Source organism: Haemorhous mexicanus, chromosome 4 (genome assembly GCF_027477595.1).
Source record: "Haemorhous mexicanus isolate bHaeMex1 chromosome 4, bHaeMex1.pri, whole genome shotgun sequence".
NCBI classification, from domain to species: domain Eukaryota; kingdom Metazoa; phylum Chordata; class Aves; order Passeriformes; family Fringillidae; genus Haemorhous; species Haemorhous mexicanus.
The window spans coordinates 69,484,393-69,506,709 of record NC_082344.1 but is presented as its reverse complement, the minus strand read 5'-3'; the positions used below and the strand labels follow the sequence as shown (position 1 = coordinate 69,506,709).

General features: G+C 41.4%; 2 protein-coding genes across 6 annotated transcripts in view; one reads left to right on the top strand and one right to left on the bottom strand.

Moving 5' to 3' along the window:
• LETM1 (leucine zipper and EF-hand containing transmembrane protein 1) overlaps positions 1–12,041 on the bottom strand; it is a 28,871-nt gene extending 16,830 nt beyond the window's left edge. The window contains exons 1-3 of the mRNA XM_059845333.1: positions 11,911–12,041; positions 7,658–7,715; positions 4,077–4,533 (exon numbers count right to left, since the gene is read on the bottom strand). Of these exons, the coding sequence (XP_059701316.1) occupies positions 4,077–4,533; positions 7,658–7,715; positions 11,911–11,989 (594 nt within the window). The 5' untranslated portion in view covers positions 11,990–12,041. The remainder of the gene's footprint in view (positions 1–4,076; positions 4,534–7,657; positions 7,716–11,910) is intronic.
• The window catches only part of NSD2 (nuclear receptor binding SET domain protein 2), a 99,964-nt gene continuing 89,656 nt past the window's right edge, over positions 12,010–22,317 (top strand). For all 5 annotated transcript variants that reach the window (XM_059845332.1, XM_059845330.1, XM_059845331.1 and 2 more), the window contains exons 1-2: positions 12,010–12,148; positions 12,955–13,089. The gene's annotated coding sequence lies outside the window, so the exon portion shown is untranslated. The remainder of the gene's footprint in view (positions 12,149–12,954; positions 13,090–22,317) is intronic.

The following is a 22,317-nucleotide window of genomic DNA, read 5'->3' as shown; positions in this document are numbered from 1 at the left end:
TTTTTTTTTAAACCACTGCATTTCCAGAGCAGTAATCCTCTGAAGCAGGCAGCATGCGTTACTGAATTTTGAACTGCATGAAATAAATACTGTCCTTGTGATTTCTGTACACTCACAAATATATATATTAGGCTGTACAGTCCATTATTAAATCTTTCAGTAATTGTTGAAAGCTTCACAACTTGGTTTATATTGGGGAGCAAAGATCTTGCTTGACTCTACCTCATTTTACAAAGGAAAAAAACTGGTTGTTGAGAATCCCATCAGCTCCTAAATCAGAGCTGCACTCTGGTACTCTACTGCCACAGCACTGTCATTCCACATCAAGACTTGATAACCACAGCTCCAAGTGGCAAAAACTGGCAGCATAAATACAATTACAAAAGTAAACCCATGCTGCCCACTCCAGCCCCTCACCACAGTTCATGGCAATCAAGGGGAACTGCAGCAACAACCAGCACAGATCTCATGTCCTCAGGACTGATTTGCCAGAATACAAAACCTGTTAAACTTTATTCAGAATTTTCTTACCATAAAACCAGCCAAAATCTTAAGCACTACTGTATGTGGAAGGCACATGCTCTACAGATTCAAAGTCTGGCATTTTTCTTTGTACACAAAAAAATTCAGTTTCCCAGAAGGGATGCTTTGGTCCATTGTTTTGAGGCTCAAGGATTTTTCCATTCATTCCAACAATAGAAGGCAAATGACTACCATGGAGTTAAAAAACAAAAAAAAGTAAGAAAGTTTGGAAGAAAATTTTAAAACTCAGAAAAACGTACATTTTCCCTAAAAAAAAAAAAAAAAACTCAAAAATTTCTATAAAGCACAGAACTCCTATTTTCCCCCAGTCTCTATTCTCAGACAGTGAGTGCAAGGGTTTCTACAAAATCCATATCAAGGAAGCAGTTTTACCACCGGATTAAGGCAACTTAATGCTAACCTGAGACAAGGTATAAGGAGCCATGAAGGGGCACTGGCAGTCACACCACTGATCCAGCTAAAACTGACCCATAAATACATACACAGACAGGGGAAAAAGGATCAGCACAAACCAAGCGGGAGTGGGGCAGGAAAACTTGATTTAAGCACCAAGCTTTTCACAGCAGCACTGTCCTGGATCAGCTTTCACAAATCACGGCACTGCACCCTCGGCTGACTCAAGGAAAACAGCTTTATGCAGGAACCTAATACAATGGTGTACGATTACACACACAGTGTTTGGCAGCACAGCACCAGAACCTTGTGACTCCCTCTATCTGCTGCTACAGCTGGGTATTCCACTCTTCCCTCCTCTGCAGGGAAGAGTTTGTAAAGCTGGCAGACTTGCCACAAACTCCCTTGTGTTTGCCACCTCACTGCAACATCCTGAACCACCCTGCTGCAGGAGCCAGCACCAGAGCAGTTAGTTTTTTTTACATCAGTACCATGTCTTACTTCTTCCTGCCTTCTCTCCTAAGTGTAGATCTGTGGCCCTGCTGAATCCAAACCCTGCCAGCAATTGTAGGAGCAGAATTTTGGAATTGACTTGTAGTTTACATAAGCAATAGGTCCCTTTGCATTAGCCATGTTGCAATTGCTTGTTCATGTGGTTAGATTGCTTGGATATCTTTCCATTATTGCCTCCAAAGAGGAAGGAAAGGGCAGGCAGAAATAACTCATTTGTCTGTCTGCATGAAGATAAGATTTCTCTAGGACTGCCAACTCATGTGCAGCTTAATACTTTTAAAGCAGTATATACATCAATTTTTATTTTATATTTTTTAAAGTTCAGGAGGTAATCCAGCATGAAAATGTTAAGACTTCTTTAAATCAGCAGTATATTAAAATTTAAGGTTGAACTGATTAAAAAATGAGCTGTGTTGAAACAAACTTGAGCTAAGGTTTAAAAAACCCCAAAAAGGGTTTTTTCAGCTGCAGCCTGGTTTGCTTTTCAGTGACCCTGGGTTCTGAACCTACCATGCCCTCAACTCCAGAGACACAATGTCCTCTTTCTCCAAGTACAGAAAACACAAAACATAGATAGAGAAACTAATATTACTGTAGTTATTAAAACTATTTTCTCTACATCTCCTACACTGGATTTGCATGCATATAAACACATACATACTTATCATTAGATAAGAGACAGGCCACACCAATGTAAACACTAATTTGTATCTGCAAACAAATAAATGGCCATTACATTTAAAAAGAGAATACTGAAAATGAACATTTGCATAAAAAGCAAATCTAGGAAGGCCAAATGCCAGACCACGACTTAAACATGAGCAAGACAGCTCTATCATCACTAGATAACAAAATCAAAAGGTAATCAAATGAATAAATCCATCAATTGATGGAATATTACTGCTGTTCATATAATTTCTCAGAAGTACAGCTCAGTAAATATGAAAGAGGCAGGAAAATCAATGATTCCAATCTTCCCCCTGGAGAATTTCCCATTCTGTTTTAAACCATGAATTAATTTGTCTCGCTTAGCTTTTTAAGTTCCCCAAAGCTCTCAATAAAACAGCACAAACTAGAACTGCTACTTCAAGAAGTCCTGCAGTCCTCACCTTCCCCTATCCTCAGTTACTCTTTCTGGTACTCCATAATCCCCTCTCACGTCAGCAGAGACTGTTTTATTTATTGCTGAGGCCCGTCTCAGCTGGATCAGCTGCCAAGCACTCTCTAGTAGCAGCCAAGGAAGATGGCACAGCTAAAGGAGCCTGAAGATGCTGAGACCATGGAGCAGAGGAGTCTGATAGGAAACCACACCCACCCAGAGACAGAAACTGCTACACGTGCCTGTAACAATTTTTGCTACTTGTCTAACCTTGTGAATTTAGGAAGAATTTTCATACTGCATTTAATATGTGATGGGTGATGGGTTTTAATTACACACCAAATTGTTCAAATGTGACCAACTTTTATCAGGAAATGACAAAAACAATGAGCAGATACTTGTATTTTTGATCATCTACTGGAAGTTTTGAAGGCAGAGATGTGAACTCAGCACATTGTGTGTGCAGTTGTACAAACTGCAGAGAGCCACACTGCCCACAGGCAGCACTGTGCACTCCTGCCCCAGGGCACACACACCTTCTGCTCTCCAGCTCTTCTTCTAGAACATCTTTCCAGCAACAGCTGAAATGCTTTTTTTTTATAAAGGCAGGAAGACAGACTTGAATTTTTAATCTCTATAAACTGCTTAAACAGCTTGTCCTTAAAAACCGTAAAGTGAGAACTGTCAAATCAGCACGTTTGATATTTTGCCAATGAACTGAAGTTGAATATCAATGTATTCTTTACAAAAAAAAAAAAAGAAATTAACGATACCAGCTTAATATTTTGCAGTCTTTTCTTATACAAACTCACATCCGATGTTTTTAAATACCCATATAACTTTTCATTCTAATTAAATACACCTATGTCATCCAAAACCTGAAATTACTATTGAAATACATATATATTATCCAAATTTGAAAGCACTCACATTTTGCACTCCAGATTTCATTTCCCTTTTCTTTAAAATTATCAGTTGCATTTTTAGTTTCATAAATGTAAGCAACATGCCATAAATAAAGGAAATATATCTGGGCTAAAATTATTTCAGCTATATTTCTATCTGAGATAGTACATCATCAATCATGCAATTCAGCCTGCAGCCTTTATCCCATTCAAAAGAACCCCATTAAGCAACAAATGGGAACTGAACCAGCACAGATATAACCTTTACTAGCAGTGTTTCCCACTATTTTTCCAGCTGGAGTGAAAAAGCAGAGAAAACAACTGTATATGGCACATGGCTGGAAACTTGAGAACAAACCCCAATTGCTGCCCATGTGACAAAACAGAAGAATCCTCGGCTGTTTCAACAAGAAAATAACAAATTTATCTTCAATAACGAGGAACATAGGAAAAAAGTTTTGGGGTAATACACAAAAATTTTAGCGTCCACATAGTGAGGAGGAAGGAAATACTCCAAGGAATTTTAATTCTAGGAACAGAAGACAACAAAAAGCAGTAACTCAGCTCTAATAAACAGAGCAATCACTGAGGACACCGAGAGGAAAGTGGTCTTTACTCAGTACCTGTCTCCGCTCCCGACGAGACAAAGTGTTCCCGTGCAGGATTCTCCAGAGCATCCTCGCAGCTATTTTGGTGTCAATCCACAGCAATCGAAACCCATGGTAATAGTGCTTCAGTTCATCCACAATCCTCTGCCCAATAGATTTTTTTACAACTTCCACTTCTGTTGGACTATATACAGGACCTCCTTCTTCCAGCTTCTTGTTTTTGTCCTTTAAGGACTTGAGTGACTTTTCAACTATGGAGTCATCTTGAAGGGGACGTGAAGAATGCCACCACCTAACTGGGAGATACTGGGGACCTAAAACACCCACGGTTGCTAGTGGCGTCCATGAGCCAGAAGAGCTTGTAAAAGTGAAGTGTATTTGCTCAGATCCTTTAGTCCAACAACAATAGTGAGCTTTTTTGGAGTAGGCGTAAACAGGAGGGACACCAGTGCAATATTTAAAGTGTACAGTCCTTCAAAAGAAAAAAGCATTCAAGAATTAGCAACAGATCATCAGCTATTTCCAGATATATATTTGCACAGATATATATATTTATGTATTTATAAAACACAACATTTGAGAAATATCTACTGCATATTTAAGGGAAAAATAATTTTTGATTAAAACCAATGTTTATGCATGAAAAGAACATTTGGCTTTACTTCATGCCAAAAAAAAAAAAATATAACCTGCAGGGAATTTTCCATTATACAACTTTGAAAAGGTAGTTTATTTACTCCAATTAAATAAAGAGCAGCCACCACATATGCTTTCCATTTAGAAAGCTACACTTGAAAACTAATTGTAATTTCATAAAATTAAATGTAAATTCATAAGTATCATGAAGAAGCCCCTTCTATTACTTCTCCTGCTTGTGCAAAACACTCAAAACCAAAAAAAAATGTAAGTCATATACTTGAGATAGGTGCTGAGTCAGAGAATTAGTACCAGAGGAATCTGATTTCATTCAGGTTCCTCTCTTACTATCTCCATGCATCCAGTTTTCCTTATTCAGCAGAACCTTTTGCAAAAACTTATATCATGGTACTGAGATGGGACAGACAGAACCAACACTACTCTCCCTTGTTCAGAACTTTGTTCTTTTCTTTACTTAAATGTAGACTCAAGTTAGCAGGGAAGCACTGCTCAAACACCACTAACACTCCAATATACACAGAAGAACCACCTGTTATATGCAAGTAGGATTGTACACACTTTTAATAAAAGATGGGACAAAAATAAAACAGTACATAAAATGTTTCTTATTAGTGTTCCATTAGTTCCATTATTGTCCCTCAAACTGAAATAGCAGCAGTAAGATATCTACAGGACAGAACTGACTGAGGTGTTTTCCTCATGGAGCCAGTGAAAAACAAAACCCATGAAAACAAAATCAGAATGTGCTCTTGTCTTCAGTCAACGAACAGAAAATAGGTGCAAGTGGCTTTACAGGTCTTAGTAACATTTTAAGGAAAAAAATGTTTATCATACACTTAAAAGTGCTAGCCTTACTCAATTTTCAGACAGAAACACTTTTTGAATTTAATTATTATACGCTCAGAAGAGTTTTAATTTACTTTAATGGTTCTGTCTACCCAATGTTATTCAAATAGAGCTTTGTAAAAAAAATACTAAATTATTACTTTTTAAAGACACACTATTTTCTAGTTTAAACTGAAGTTTCAGCAACTGACCATTCAGTGGTCAGACAAGTGCTGGAACATATACAGTTACACAAAACAGTCTCTTGGCTAGCTAGAAAACAACACATGTGCACAGATATTAACTGATAAGAATTACAGTTTAATTACTTTAGGAAAATAAACTACATATTCAAAACCAGATTAAAACACCTGCATAAATCAATCCACCCTGACTCCAAGGCATTTCCCAAAAGCAGAGCTCCAGGCCTACAAGCCAAGTTCCACCTACATACATTGACACTCCTCTGCATGCAGAGAGGAAGCATGCTCTGACAGCAGAACTTGTTCTGAGTCTGCAGGGAATAAAAATATTACAAGAAATATGCCTCTCTCAACACACTTTCCCAAGAAGGATGTCAGACACACAATGCCTATTCCACCTGTCCTCAGTACTTATCACTAGAGTCCCCTGCATTCAGATCAGTGTCACGTGGGGTGTGGGCATTAGTTTGTTATATTTTAAGTGACAACATTATATTAATAGCAGCTTTGATTACGGAAAAAAAAAAACCCACAACAAAAAACTCCAAATGAAAACAAACAAAAAACCTCACCCCAAACCTTCTCAATAGAATTAGATTTTCTGTCCCAATATTCTGCTGCTTATTTCATCACAGAATCACAGAATGGTTTGGGGTGGAAGGGACCTGAAGACCAACAGCTGTAAGCCCCCTGCCACTGGCAGGGACACCTTCCACTATACCATGTTGCTCAGAGCCCCATCCAGCCTGGCCTTGAACACTTCCAGGGATGAAGCATCCACAAATTCTCTGGGCAACCTGTTTCAGCACCTCACCAGCACAGAGCAAAGAATTTCTTCCTTATATCTAATCTAAACCTACTTTCTTTCATTGTAAAGCTATTCCCCCTCGCCATGTCATTCCATTCCATTGACAAAAGTCCCTCTCCAGCTCCCTTTAGGTACTGGAAGGTGCTGTAAGGCTTCTCTGGAGTTTTCTCCACACTGAAGAACCTCAATCTTCTGTCTTCATAGGAGAGGTGCTCCAGCCTAACAGGTTTAAAACCATAATTTTGCAGCTTGCCAAGACAGGTCTTATACACTAACATACTAGAAATAGATATTTGAAAACGTTTGATGTATTTTAAAAAATTAATCACATTAATTCTACAGCAAATTATATGGAACTAACATGTCTAAATAAGAATTGGTTTGTTTTGTATTAGAGGGTTGTGTCTAGGGACACAACCTTATGTTAAAATGAAAACTTGGGAAATCAAATAATAGTACTTGTATCCTGAGCAGTTAGCTTATAAATACAGAACAGAACCAGTATTTTAAGATTCCAAGGAAAGGCATTAGGAAATTCTTATCTACAAGTATACCCTGTGAGCCAAGTCAGGAACAGAGAATGGATTCTGCCAACATTCAACTCCTTCAGTTCCATAAGGGCACACAACAGCTGGATTTGTTTTCAGAAGAGGACACCATTACCCAAGGCTGCGACATACAATAAACTCCTTTCTCTGGTTTAACAGAGATCCCACTCTGATGCACTGCACTCCCATCTGTCAACTGTGATTTCCAACTAGCTGCAACTGAATGTTTACTCTACGGAACTCCATGGTGAAAGGATGCAAGAAGCTCATCAGATCCCATTATGACACCTGGAATCACCCAAGACAGACATTAATATTCTACTGCTTTCACATCAGAAGTGAAACAAAAAGGGAGGAAGTGGGCAAAAGAGGGAAGATTTCACTTTCTTTCTTCCACACACAACCAACCAGGTGAAGCAAGTAATACTCAGACTCCCTTTAATCTGTCATTAACACAAGCTGGAGCTAACATTTTAGCACTTTGTCTAGATTTAAACCTACATTCTATGACAGTATACTAACTGATAGTTCAGAAAAATGTTCATATTTACTCACATTTTGTTTGCCAGCCTCAGGGATGTGCAGCTAAGACATGCCCGATCTCCCAAGTTACCTAGAAAAATACCAATAATTAGCACCAATTCTGAAATTCAGGAAGACATTTATCCATGTAGTGAACTGCACACAAATACATGAGTGAAAAGATTAATCTTTATATAGAAATGACTATGTTTGAAAGCACAAAAAAGATGTTGCTTAACATTCAGAGTTGAACTCTGTGGATGTGTGAGGTTGGTTTCCTCTTGTTCAACTGTCTGAAGACAGGTTTTCAAGTCCCTCAGGCAAGAAACTATATTGCAGAGGAAATTCACTGAAAGCAAATGTAATTTTTTAACAGCACTATGACAACATAGTATCAGATGATCCAAATGGAGCCCCTGCCAACTGTTTAGAATTAAAATGGCTTTTTGGCTTGTTTTAAGCAAAACAAATAAAACACAAGCAAAAACCTAAAGAGACTTCACTAGAGAGGTGGAACCATAACACTATTCCAATACATTGCTGCCCATTTTGATTAGCACCTGGTAAAAATAGCTCTACCCCATGATCTCTCTGCAAAGGATACAAATTGTCTTGAAGGGAGGGGTGAGAGCCTGACCCAAAGTATGTGAAATGTTAACTTTCCAGAAAACATTGTATCCCTCAACGTGAGTTTTATTTGAAACGCTACCTCAGGATCAGTCCTAATAGTAGCTAATAAAGTCCCAATATATGAGCACCCTCTATCCAGGTACACAGACAAACAGCATCCATTCTGGAAATAAATTGAGAAGATCATCAAATCATGAATCATCTAAGTCACGTGCTTCAGTAAAGGGCCATGTCTGAAAGTCTTCCAACCACAAAAGAAGCATAAACAACATAAAATGCCACCAATCTGCAATCACTGAAAGTCATCCCTGATCCTGCTAGAAAGAACTTAATCTTCCTAAAGCAACTTAAAAAAATAAATCTTGTATTAAGACCTTGCTACAGTAACTCAATAGGTAGCTACTGCCAAGAGCAAAGAGACTTCTAGACAGATAATAAAAAAAAAAAAAAAAAATCACGCAAGCAAGACTTCAAATGTGTTGACTCTTTGGCCAATCTTTTCAGAATTCACTGCAACCAAAATAAAATTGGAAGTCTGGATAGAGTAGGCATACTGTGGTTTGCTTCTCCCATCTGGAACCTACCATTTCTGGTCAATCCTAAAAGACAGCAAGATACAAAGGTCATTTGAGAGGTCCATGGTACCCTTTCCCACCACCAAAGCCAGATATGGCCAATGACAGAACCTAAAGTAGATAACTGTATCTGAGAAAAATCAGCTCCCAGTGCTGATGGCCCAAAGCCCTCCCCAACAAAATACCCTGATTATTAGGGGGAAATAGATGCTGCCAAAATCAGATGGGACAATTGGAAGGTATAGAAGATAAGTTAACTTCTCTGAGGAAAATCCTGATAATTAAGGGATGTTCCATGCTAAGTGGGCTCTGAAGAAATTACAACAAAAGCTGTGGCATTATTAAGTCAAAGGATCTACCCATGTCAAGTTGTATCAAACTCTAACATTCACTGTCATGCCAAGTAGAGCCAAGGAAAAACTGTCTATTTTTGGCTCAAAAAGCAAGCCCTGAGAATCTGTGAAGGCACTGTGATACTCTCCAATATTTACTGAAAGAACAGTAGCTAAATAACAGCCCAAGAGGCCAACCCAGAAGGACATCCCTGACCTCAAGGAGCAGCTGAGCAAAGCAGAGAAGTACTCAGTGTCTGGAGGGATAAGTCACAGCACAGTAATCTGTCTCACCCGAGTGCCAGGAAACCCACAAAGCCTTATGTGCCTAAAGCAAGGGTCCTGCTAGGAGAGGACATTGCCTGCTATGGACAGTGCCCCTAGAAATAAGAGGGATGATGTGAAACTCAACTGGCTTGAGTTTCTCAGATAAAACTCCATAGCAGCAGGACACTTTCACTTCACTTATCTTCTTTCCAGGCTCATTAAATGTTAAGGAAGGGGTCAAAGAACAAAATTTCAAGGTTACCATGAGAAAACATGCTAAGCTTCTTGTTGTACAGCACGTTCAGAGCGTGAACAGGCTAACAGAAAATGTTAATTGCAGCTTTGCCAGTTCTGACCAGAGCTCTTTAGATTTTGCAGTGTCTCTTATAACCATGTACCTAGGAGTAAACCAGCCCTGAAATAAAATATATACTTCCTTCAAAAAGGGGTAAAGTCCATAATCCTTGCTTCTGGGATAATACAGATATCCAAAAGCATCTGAACAAGGTGAATGTTGCTTAACCATACTCAACACTGCTCGTTTAAGAAACCTGCATTGGCTTAGTAAGAAAGAAGGGCAGTAGTGCCAGAGAAGCTGTATGTTAACATGTTCCTCGTGGAAAAATAGTCATGGGAAACTTCATACTTGAATTTAATGAAGCATGAAACCCAAAGTTTTTAATGTAGAATAGCCATACTGTTACTATGTTTAGAATTTTTAAAAATAAAATGCTATCATGAAGTAAGTCCCTAGAGAAGTGTAAGCTTGCAGTACTTAACAGTCTGATCTTCACAGGAATAACGTTTAGGATTCTTAGAAGCACTTAGCTTTAACTTAATCTTAGACTACTTACACGTAAAGCAAAGAAGATGAGCTAAGTAAAGCAAAACGATACAGAAAAAAAATACAACATACAAGAATGTGTTAGTAATAGATTAACACCCCAAATAAAAGTATAAAGGCACCAATACCCACAGTGCACCACAGCACACTAATTATTTGATTCTATCACAGCATTTCAGCTTAGGTTGTCTAAGGTTTAGAACAACCAAAATTGCAGCAATCATTAGCAGTACTTTATGCTATGCCACAAGGACAATCAAAGCTCCCATCTAATTTGAAGGTACATGAATGTGCTTTTTCCCCATTTTAAATAAACTGGGTGGTTAGGATACCCCAGGTTTTTGTTCAGGACACTGTCCAGGCTTAACCTAAATAAATGACTCTACAACAGTAGCTCACAAAACCCATCAGTCAGAGGAAGATACCACACTTGAGTGACTACTGGTAACCAAGAGGACAGCTGTTCTTTGCAATGAACAAGCATCCCTACAGTTCATCAGGTCTGCCTGGATGTGAGCGTGCAGCTGCCCTGCTCCCAGTGACAGCACTCCCACGACAAGTTGGGGCTCTGTGTCAGTGACAGGCAAGTCCTCGCTCACCCCCTGCCATTCCAGCTCAGGACCCTCCCTGTGTCAGTGACAGGCAAGTCCTCGCTCACCCCCTGCCATTCCAGCTCAGGGCCCTCCCTGTGTCAGTGACAGGCAAGTCCTCGCTCACCCCCTGCCATTCCAGCTCAGGACCCTCCCTGTGTCAGTGACAGGCAAGTCCTCGCTCACCCCCTGCCATTCCAGCTCAGGGCTCTGTGTCAGTGACAGGCAAGTCCTCGCTCACCCCCTGCCATTCCAGCTCAGGGCTCTGTGTCAGTGACAGGCAAGTCCTCGCTCACCCCCTGTCATTCCAGCTCAGGGCTCTGTGTCAGTGACAGGCAAGTCCTCGCTCACCCCCTGCCATTCCAGCTCAGGATGTAAAGAGCAGCCACAGGCCCCGAGTACCTCACAAGTTATCAGTTGTTTCACACCACAAAGCTTCACCACCCAGAGACATTTAAACTGCAAAATTATCTTCATTATTAATCAATATCACACGATGCGCTTCCTTTTTATTTTCCTAAGCTTCCAAAGCCACTTGGAAAAAGGCAAATTCATATTTTGCCCCTAACACAGACTAAGAAAACATCGCCTTGTGCTTTCATAAAGAGAAGAAGCACATGACTAGTGACAACCCCACTTCACACCCAAGCCACGACGAGAGCAAGGCAGGCAGGACCGAGACGTAGTAACGCGTTCCTGCACTTTAACAAAAAGCACGTGTTTATCCCTTCCCCAGCCAGCCGGCATTTAGCAGACACGCGTGTCCACTGCCCTCAGGGTAAATCATGCCTTCCAGCCACGCTGCCGCGGAAGCACATGCGAAGAGGCCGCAGCAGCCGCCGAGCGTGGGCCGGGCCGGGAGAAGCGCCAGCCCCGGCGGACAGGGCGGCGGGGACTCGGCCGCGGCCCTTCCCTCCCGCAGCGGCCTCTCCGCCCGCGCCCGGAGCCCCCAGACTCCTCCGGCCGCTCTTCCCCCCCGCCCCCTCCATTGCCCTCCCGGCCAGGCCCGGCGGGCCGGAGCCGGCGGGCGGCCCGCGGGGAGCCTCACCAGGCCGTGGCGGGCGGCGCAGCGCTCGGGGCAGGCGGCAGGCGCGCCGCCCGCAGCTCTGCAGCAGCATGGACGCCATAGCGGCGCTCGGAGGGCGGGCGGGCGGCTCCGGCCCCGCTCCTGTCCCGCCGCCCGGGCCGCGGCGATCCCCACACGCCCAGCAGCGCCCGGGAGCCGCGTTCGCCCGGCACCGCCCCGCGGCGCCGGGCACGTCGGGAGCCGTAGTCCGGAGCGCACGGTGAGAGCGGCGGTGGCGCCGGGCGGCGGGGATGGCGTCACCGAGGGGCGGGCGGGGCTGCAACTCTTCCCCACAGCCGCCCGAGGGGAGCGGCTGAAGCTGCGATGGGCACCGGGGCTGTTCCCGTGCCGGGGTTTCTTTCCCCGAGCGTGGCTCGCTCGCAGCCCACGGTCCCCGCCAGGCCGGGAAAGCCACAGGCCGTGCCCGCTGTGAAGGGCGGGCGCCGGTGCCTCACGGAGCCGCCCAGGGCGCCGAGGCCACACATGACCTCAGCGCAAAGTACAGCGCACGGTGTTCTCCTCTGCGGCAGAGGTTGGATCGGGTGATGCCCAGAGGTCCCTTCCAGCCCTGAGGACCCTGTGATCCTGTGCTGGGTGCGGCCGTGTGCCCGCCCGCCAAGGCTGGGCAGGCGTTCTGCTGCACACACGTGTGTTCCTTATGGATCTCGGGGTGTGACAGAAAAAAATGGCTTTCTGGTGGAGCTGTGATGGTTTTTGATAGGAAATAGCACATAAATCGGGCAGTTGTCAGATGTGCCACACTAGTGCTGGTTAATAGTTGGACTACAAGCAGCATGATATTCTTCACATGCTAGTCGAGTCCTGGCCAGCAGTAGGATCTCTTATCAAATATTTCAGTACTCAATTAATGCAGTATTATGTGGTACTTTGCTTATTTTTAACTGTATTGGTAGATGCAGTGAATAACAAGAATCAAACTGCATAAATTATAATTTAATTTGAAAACAGTGGCATTTTACAATCTGTGTACATGAGGTTTGGGTGTTAATGCCTTCCTTGTTCCAGAAAAAATGGGGGAAAAGCTGCTGGGACTGTCTGTGGACAAGATGGCTGCCAGCCCTGCCAACAAGATGGCTGCCCCAAGAACAGGGCTTCAGGGGGACAAGGGAGCTGTGGGACCAGACCTCTCCTGCCTCACAGGTAACTCACAACACCCGGCACTTGGTCACCTCTACACCTGCCTCAACCCCAAAGAAAATACATGTTACCTAACCTTATACATAAGGGGTAGCAGAAGTGTTCAGGTTTGACCCAAAATGTGACTGAAAACAGTGTTTCATAGCAATAAAAGTTTGCAGTTTATCTGTTCAGGCTTTGGACTAGACAAATGCAGGAAATTAGTTGGTAATTTTATGGAGTTCTTTTTTGTATTTAAAGAAGATGCTCAGGGTTTCTGCAAAGTACAAAAAATGTAGATGCAATTTATATTACTTGTATTTTAAATTCAGAAGTATTCATGAAGATGGACTATGCAATTGTCTGAATATTAAAAAAAATCACAATGCTTTTGTCACTATGGCTATAGAAATGCTAGTGTTTACATTTTGTGATAATTAAAAAAATAATGGATATTACTATTTATATACTTATTAGAGCTGCTTTTAAAATGTTAGGCTCCCAAATGCAATGCAAGATTTTTAGCCAGCTGTGTTTGTTCTACAAGTATTTAAATATGTACTGCATTTAAATGGTTAAAATTGTTTAAAATATGCAACTTGACAATAGTGCTTTATGTTAATGGCATAAAAAAACCAAACAAACAACATCTTCCCAATCTACACATCTCTCACTAGATTGCACTTGTATTTTTCTCTTGTTATTCTTTTTTTCTTTCTGGTTGGCTGATAACAAAACCAAATGAAATGGGGCAACTAATGGCAGTTCCTCTAACAAAGCTGTTTAATTATGTAGAAACATTATATGAAGCCTATACAAGAAGAATAATATGCTCTGAAGTCATTAAACTATTGACAAGAGGTTTCAGACAGCAAACAGATGATTACAGAGGTCTCAATACATTTATGCAGACAAGTAACCAGCCTTTCAATAGTTTCATTAAATTCATTAGTATTCAGGGTGGCAGACAATGTAGATGCATGGGCCTTTTCAGAGCTGAATTCGTTATGTTTTTGTACAGTCTTTTGTTCCAGATTTGTTTATACCTGGAAGTTACAGGGTTTGCTACTGTATATTAAAAGGATTGATTATACAGTCTGTGAAAATTTCCCAAATAGATACAGTTTAAAAATACTAATTGATTGTGTTCATTTACCAAGCATTGTGAAGTAATGCTTAAGAAAAGACTGAGATTTAAAAAATTTCAAGTATTTGTACAAATTGCTCCCACAGGAAAACGCTGAGTGACTGTAGGTGGCACATGGGCCTTCCACAGGAGTCAGTTTTTGTTTTAAAGAAAAACATCTTCTACTCCAGCCAGAGCAACAGCCCATGAGCTCACAGAGAAAACACTTCTCCCCAGAATAAAACACGATACCACATAGTTACTAGGGTTTTGGGGTTCTGTAAAAAAAAAAAAAAAATCAACAGCTACACAGCCATTTTAGACCTGGTTCTTAAAGCAACCGTGTTGTCTGGAAAAGTCGTCAGCCATCTTGCTGAAAAGTCTGTTTTCCAGTAGGAATAGGATGAGAGAGACTAAAAGGAAGAAATACAAAGCCTTCTTTCTAGATGGATATAATAGGGATCTGAGAATCATTAAAATAAATGTAATATTTGAACAAAACTAAGATTACTGTTTCATGTTAAATATCTTTTCTTAATTTTGCCTGGATATTAAATAGAAGCAAAAGCAAGGTAGGAGTTGTCTAAGCCAATTCAAAACAATCTCCAAATAAAAGGAAATTTTGATGGTTTTTATAGGCTGTGTGAATACTGAAATATGTATTTTATTGCTGTATGAGCCGAGCCCAGTGATATCACAGAGGCAGGACTATTTCACTTGTCTGAAAGAGGTATGATGCATAAGACCTATAAAAGCACAGAACAACCCTAGGGCTCTGCATTGCCTGCACAGACATGACAAAGGAGCAGATGAATCTGTAATTCTTACTGAGGAAGTTTAGAAATCTATCTGGAAACTGGGGGGCCAGTGTTTATATGAACAAGGAGGAGAACTGTAAGTTTGTCTCCCCTTCCCTGAAGACACGGCCCAGGAAGCTCTCCTAGATCCTGTTGATGTTTTTGAGGATTGATAGCAGCTCCCCCCACTCCCAGCTTGAGGTACCCTGTAGTTTGTGACATGGCTGTGTGACAGTACCAAATCTGTGCCACTCCTGCCAGGGACACAGACAGAGCCTCGGCTCCCCAGTACACCCTGAGGACAAACGGAGCTGGCAGGAAGGGCCGGGGAGATGGGATTCAGGAGGGGGAGGGGGGCAGTGTTCGGTGCTCTGGGCTGGAAGTGGGAGGAGGTGGGGGCGTAATTAACATCTGATGAGTTGGGAGGCACCTTTGCCATTTCACTGCTGCAACATCGTGTTTGTGTACACAGTGTGACTCAATAAGCTGCGTATCAGTACAGATCCATAGACAGTCTGCAAGAGTAGAATTATGCTTTTAGGCTGTAGAATCTGTTTCCATGGCAACACCCAGGTTGTATCCCTGAATAGGTTTAACAATACGGGATTAACCTCATCTTTATTCACCAGTGTTCAGCGTAAATGTGAAGAAAGGGGGAAATAAAAGACATTACTTTGTAGCAAGTTGCATTAAGTTTCTACTCCAAGGAGAAAGACAACAGAATATTAGTAGTTTTTTTGAGAAAATACTTCCATTCATTATCAGGGATTTTTAGGAGAGATTCATGGGATACTGAAGCCTGTTGCTCTGTCAATGTTACACTCAAAGGTAAAAGTTCAAGTGGTGGCTGGATTACAGATTTGCTGTATGTATGTCCAGGTCACAAGTTCACTTCTGTCTGTAAATGTGCCAAAACCAAGCAGCACTGGCTACACATTAGCACAGAAACAGGCTGCCCTGGGTGCCTCTTCAAACACTACCCTGAAAAGCCATGCATAGAGTGCCTGGATGGCAATAACATGTTGCAAACAGTCATTCCCCATCCAAGGATAATTAACTACCTGCTCAAATTCAAGTAAAAAAGTGGTATTTTAAAAGATTGCTTAGGCTTGACCCAAATTAGCCACATAAAATGCCATACAAATAACATGTTAGGTTGTCATTAGTTAAATTTGGCATGCAGGTGGGCCAGGAGCACAGCTGGGAGAGCAGAAAGAGGTAATTTTGCAAATCTCCAAATAGAGGGAAAAGCATTTGCAGTTCAGAATGAAAACCACCGAGATTCTCCCTTTTCCCAGCAGATGGAGCTTATGTGAAACAGGAGAAGCTGCACAAAGAGAGACTGGGGCACTGGAGGAACACATGGGGAGAAAGCCACAAGGTTCTGGCCAAGGCAGGATCAAGCAGAGGGAGGGCAGGCAGTGTTCAGGCTATGTGCACCAAAAAAAAAGTGAATGTAGCTATAAAAAGCAAATTGATTTAGTCTATGAGAAATACAGAGGGAGGGAAAAAAGGAGTCTCTAGTGTTACAAACACACCTGTTACCTCCAGCTGATATGAGAAAGACAGATTTTGTTGCAAAATCATCAGTACTGTATTAAAGTAACCTGTTGTGCCTCCAAATGAATCAGTTTAATTTTATGAATGACAGGCTTTAAAACTATGCATTTAGAGTTATTCTTGGTCTCCAGGATTTTTTAGGCTGTAGGGTTTGCAAGTTCCTGTCTGTAATCAGAAATGCAGAAAGCCAAAAACCTTATGTCATTATCTGCCTCTCAGAGTTAGGTCTTTAAGAAAACACCAAATATTGTGTTACTGTCAATAAAAGCCCTAAATCTGCCACCACTGCTTTTATGCAGCCATCAAGAAGCAAAACAAGAAATGTATGTGACTGGGGAGGCTCTCCTCCACCCCATCCCAGATTTTGTAGACCCATTCCTGCACTTCTTGTTTATCACAAAATTCTTGGTGAAGTCAAGCAGTGTTACAGGAGTGCTGGAAAAACAGGAGGTCCCTGCAGAACAGATGTCTTTCAGTTTGTGTACATGAAAGAAATACCATTTTAGGAGAATTTTTACCTTTGTATTCTAAAAAGGGAGAAAAAGTGCTATTTCCAAGGGCCATTTTAATGGCAGCAATGTAACTTTCTTTAGCAATTTTGCAAGGCTGAGGCTCCTTACGGGAAGTACTGGTTTGGAGGGGAGCAGGTTACAGCCAGCACACACACACAGCTGTATATGACTTGGTGCAGGCAAAATGCAACATTGTCCCATTGTCCTCCAAGCATATTTGTACTTTCTCTGCCTCAGAGGAGGTGAGCAGAGCTAAGCATTTCTGTTAAAAGAGCAAATGAAAAATCTTGAAGATGGATATGTTCATTTGCTGAAGCCTGATGCTTAAAATTCCTGTGCAGAATTTAGCCCCCTCGGGCCTCTGCTGTCATTACCTCTTTCTTGCTGGTTTTGCTGATGATCTTATCAGTCCTGGCTCATATTTTCCCTTACAGTCAGCCTGAATAACCCTACCAGAATGTGTCTTTCCAACCTGTGAATTCACTCTCTCTTATCTACCTTTCAGCTTTAAACCTTCTACCTTTCATAATCCAGACCAAGCCTGTAACACAGATCTCACACTTTTTCATCCTGTTCTCCTTGACCTGACTGACACTCCTATCTTCCGCACTGCTGTACAATGACCTCCCCATTCCAGCATGCAAGCCCACAGCCCCTCCTTTATTCAAGTCAAAGAGCTGCTTTTCTCAAGAGGCCTCCCCATAGAGATAATGAAAAGCAGATTAAGAGATTTAAAAAAGGAGTTGGTTCGTTTGGAATGGTCAGTGCACTTTCCCTTTCTACAGCCTTGCTCTATACTGTAAATTTTCCAAATCAGAGTTTGTCTGGATCTCTGTGCCTTGACCTCAGCAAGACCTAAGCTGTTGGGCCCCAATTCTACACATGCAAATGCATGTCATGTCCCTTTGCTATCAGAGACATTCACACAGAGTGGTAAAGGACCAATGCAGTTATGTACTTGTAACATCAAATCCTGTTTCTTGCCAGATAGCGTCATAAAAGTCTTGGACAGAGATAAAAATTAACATTTTAATCTTTGTTTTCGTGAGACAGAAAGAATGGTAACCTCTAAGTCAAGTGAAGTGGCAGCTCTGTTGACAACACTTGATTTGTAGCTATATGATAATCTTGAGGGGAAATACCTGTTAAAATGTGATGTGAAGCTATAGAAAAACTACAAAGAGCCATCAGCACAAGTACATCCCAGTGGTGCTTTGCCAGTATCCTGCCTTTTTCTTGTGTGGCTGAATTTCAGGCACCAGAAACAGAAGACGCTTTGTCTGGGCTTTCCCATGTAATCAGCAACCTCTCTCCTGCCTGTCTTAGGCCTCTATTCACTTTATTATTATTGTAGTATCCCCTAGAGACAGACCTGGGAGGCATTCACCCCCAAACATCCTGTTACCTTCAAGCAATTAGGTATTTTCTCAGTAACACATTATGTGCTTTAATCCTGTTGCATGTGTGTACAAAGCGTGGCTAGCAAGTCGTGTATGTAAGAAAATACCAAGTTGACGTAAAAGAGCTTTGCCATTGGATTTGATCAGTATCCAGGGGAAGTAAAAACCCCCAAAGCAGGCACTCTCCTCTGAAAGCAATTTCAAGAGGGAATTTTGGGTACAAACTGAAGGCTTAGCTGGGGTCTGCAAATATCTGGGAGTTCATCAGCTGGGTAGAGCGAGAGGAGTTCACTGGGACTAATCTGTGCAGCAGGTAAAAGTGAGCCATCCAGCCTGCTCATCAGTCAGGGTGGCAAGCCTCAACTCATTCCTATATGACATATATCAATCATTTTCTTTTCTAATCACAAATCCAACAGCTGAAAAAGGAAATATGCCCAACAAATATCAACCAAAAGCTGGCTTAGCCGGCAGAGCTTCCCTGTTGTGCCAAGGGAACAACCTTCTCCCCTCTGCGAGGCCTCTCCTCCCAAGGAACAGACATCTAACTCTCCCTGAGCAGGAAGCCTCTTTCAGCGTGCCAGCTGGGAATCAGGGCCCTGGGCACAATCCCAGCACCTGTGCCTAGTTTTCTTACAGAGCACAGCCAGCTGCTCTGCTAGGTCTGCAAATGTCCTGTATACCCTATTTCTTTTCTGTGGATTGCTTTGGATAAGCAATGTGAATGTGTTGCTTATATTTGGATTTTGCAAATTCATTGCTTTACATTTACCTTAACCTGATTTGTTTAAGGATCATATCAGGCCACTGATAAATGAAGTCATGCCATGTTTTTAATAATTATTAAACCAGGGTTATTGAACCAGTAGTCCTCAGAACCCCCCGTAGTATTTTTGAGAGAATTCGAAGGTAAGCAGGATGTAACTACAGGCCACTTTGGAAACTATGACATGGACTTTGTGAGGAAGAAGTGTTTTTGATGGCTGGTGTTTGTCAGCAAACTTTTCTGGCATTGCACATGGTAGCAGAAACTGTATTTGACCCTGAGGGTTCACAGGCATTAGATAATTGTTTTGGCTCTTACTTAGTTCATGGCATGTTAGACTAGTCATCTCTATCTGTGACACCAAACTATCAACTGCAAACTTCCTGTGTGGAAATAATTATGCATCTTTTCCAAGTTCACATTTTGTTCTTCTGTATCCAACAGTTTTTATGCAGAAAGGCAAGGTTAGAGTTAAGACCACTTGCATTTCTAATAGCTTGACTCTGAAAAGCCTTCATATTATTCAAAAGTCCTAGTATCAGTGGAGCCAAAGTGGGGTTAGAATTCTGTACTGCAACAGGAAGGGGACATATGGAGGTCTGGAAAATAATGAAGGTAGGAGGAAAGTGAATAAAAAATGGTTATTATTGCTGCTCATAATGCCATATTAATTAAATGAGTTTATCTGGGAGCAGGGTTTAAAAAAGAACAGAAGGAAATATATTTTCATATAAACTCATTGCCACAGGATGTTCTCAAAATATAAATAAATAGGCTCAACAAGAAAATAGATACACTCAAGGGAGCTAGGCTTAATGAAGTCACTGACACATGCTTGTCTAGCTGCAGTGTCCTCTTTGAAAATTAGGAAATCCCTAAACTACTGATATGTAGAAGCATGAATGACACAAATGGGTAGGAGCTACTTTTCCTATAATCTGTTTCCAATTCTAAGCATCCATTACTACTTCCTTTCTTGGTTTCCCTTGAGGAAGGGACATGCCTAAGCCTGCTTTGAATGTTAAAAGCTTCCTCTGTTCTGCACAAATAGAGGTGAGAGTAAGAGACCATAAATGATTATCCATGGGCAGTAATAAAAGCTGTGAGACACAAGACCTCACCTGGAACCACAGAGGTGTTTGAGGTAGACCAAAGGGTCACTGTCAGGGGGTCTCAAGTCCTTGACTGAGTCATGCATGGCTCACCCCACGCTGGGGGCCTATGGCAGTATAGTCCTAACAAGCACTGCACTGTTTCTGCTACCCTGAAACTCCACGTGTTCCTCTCACCAGCAGAACAAACAGGTTAATAAAGGTGGGGATTTTTTGTGTAGAAATATAATGAAAGCCAGGTCAGGAAGGGAAGACATCTCAGTCCTCTTGGTAACTTACACAGAACAAAACTCTACCAAGGAAAGGAACATGTAGCTTCTCTTGCTTTCTTACCACAGGGTTTCCCCTTTGCACTTTACCAAGTCCAACTTCTGCCATAATCCCCCTGACAACAAGTTACAGTCGATCTCCCTCTAGTGGGTAATTAATTACCCATAAAAGCCACAGCAAGACTGAGATGTGTTAAAAATCTGCCTTGCACTTGCCTTCCTTCATCTCCTTTCTTCAGCTGGCTTTCTTCTTCTTTCATCTGTGATCTTTCTCACATGTGCATTATGTGTTTTCTTCATACCCTCCCTGAACTTTGTATCTGCTCCTTCTCCATTCTTGTGCTCTGTGAGGAGTTGGGCTGTTTGAGGGGTTTCTGTTTGACTTTGATGTAAGTGGAAATGAAAGTAAAGAAGTGCCAAAGAATGAATTTAAAATGAAATACTCTAGAGATTAGTAGTGTTTGCAGAGAGGCATGTGTGCAACCCCCAATATGCCAAAGGCTTAGAAATCTGGGGAAAAGAAAACCATAAGACCTACCTTAAGTTTGTAATTTATTTTTTTTATCAGGAGTCAGTCAAAGGAAATTTACATTTGGGTTTTCTTATCCTTAAAGTTGATTTATTTGGGTTGAAAATCTTCTGCATTCCGCTTAGTAGTTTCTTCCCCCTGAATTTGTTGTTCCATTACCACAACTATTAACAGCAAAATACATAAGCCAGCTGTGTTCAATCTGAAGTTAGCTCTCTAACAGCAACAGTTAACTACCCAAGAGTATTCCCAGAGCAGAGCTGACGTTAATTGAGAAGGATAGTGCTCTGAAATATGTGGAGACAAGATGCTATAGAAATTGATTTAACCAGACCATGCCTTTTGTATATGGAACTGTATTTCTCTCCTTGCAGAGCATATAGGCTGGATACTATGGCTGTAACTGCATTTGGATTAATGGAAATATATTAGGGATGATTCTCAAAGGTATCTCCTTTCTCTGACTACTCTGGGGTTTCTTGTGTGTGTGGTAAAGCACATTTCAAACAAAAAGATGAACAAGTCAATATTGTCCAAATGAAAAATGATAGATCTGGTTGAAAGAAATTTTTAGGACAGGCTTTGATAATATATTCCTCCAGTGATATAAGGCATCATATTAATCATTATATGTTACCTTTCTGTTTAAAACTTTGAATTATCTAATTAAACCAACATGAAAGACAATGTGCTCCAATCCAAGTATTTTCCAGGTTCCTGGAGGCACTGATCTTTTCTCAAATCACTGTGGTAAACGGTGTTCCACAAAAATGACTAATTAGAACCCCAAGAGTCTTTGTTATGGCAAACTTATGTATCACAGAGTGAATGAATAAAATTAAGATAAACTGGAATTTTACTGAAGCGAAGATCACATACTATTTATTGTGAGCAAATTCTGTGCCTAGAAACACCTATGCAATCCATATATTTGCATTATTTTGTGAAACAGCGCCATACAAAAATAATTGTTCCATACAGCATATCAGGATTATCAAGTTATTTTACTAACATGGGTATAAAAAATATTGTAGCTTTTGCTCCCTTCATAACTGAGTTGTCAATATAACTAATTTAATTTCACTGTAATAAAGGTGAAATTAATTCCAATCCTGCTCCTATATCAGTTACAATATAATTTTATTCAGCTGAGACATTCCATAAACCTGCTAAAGGTAAGA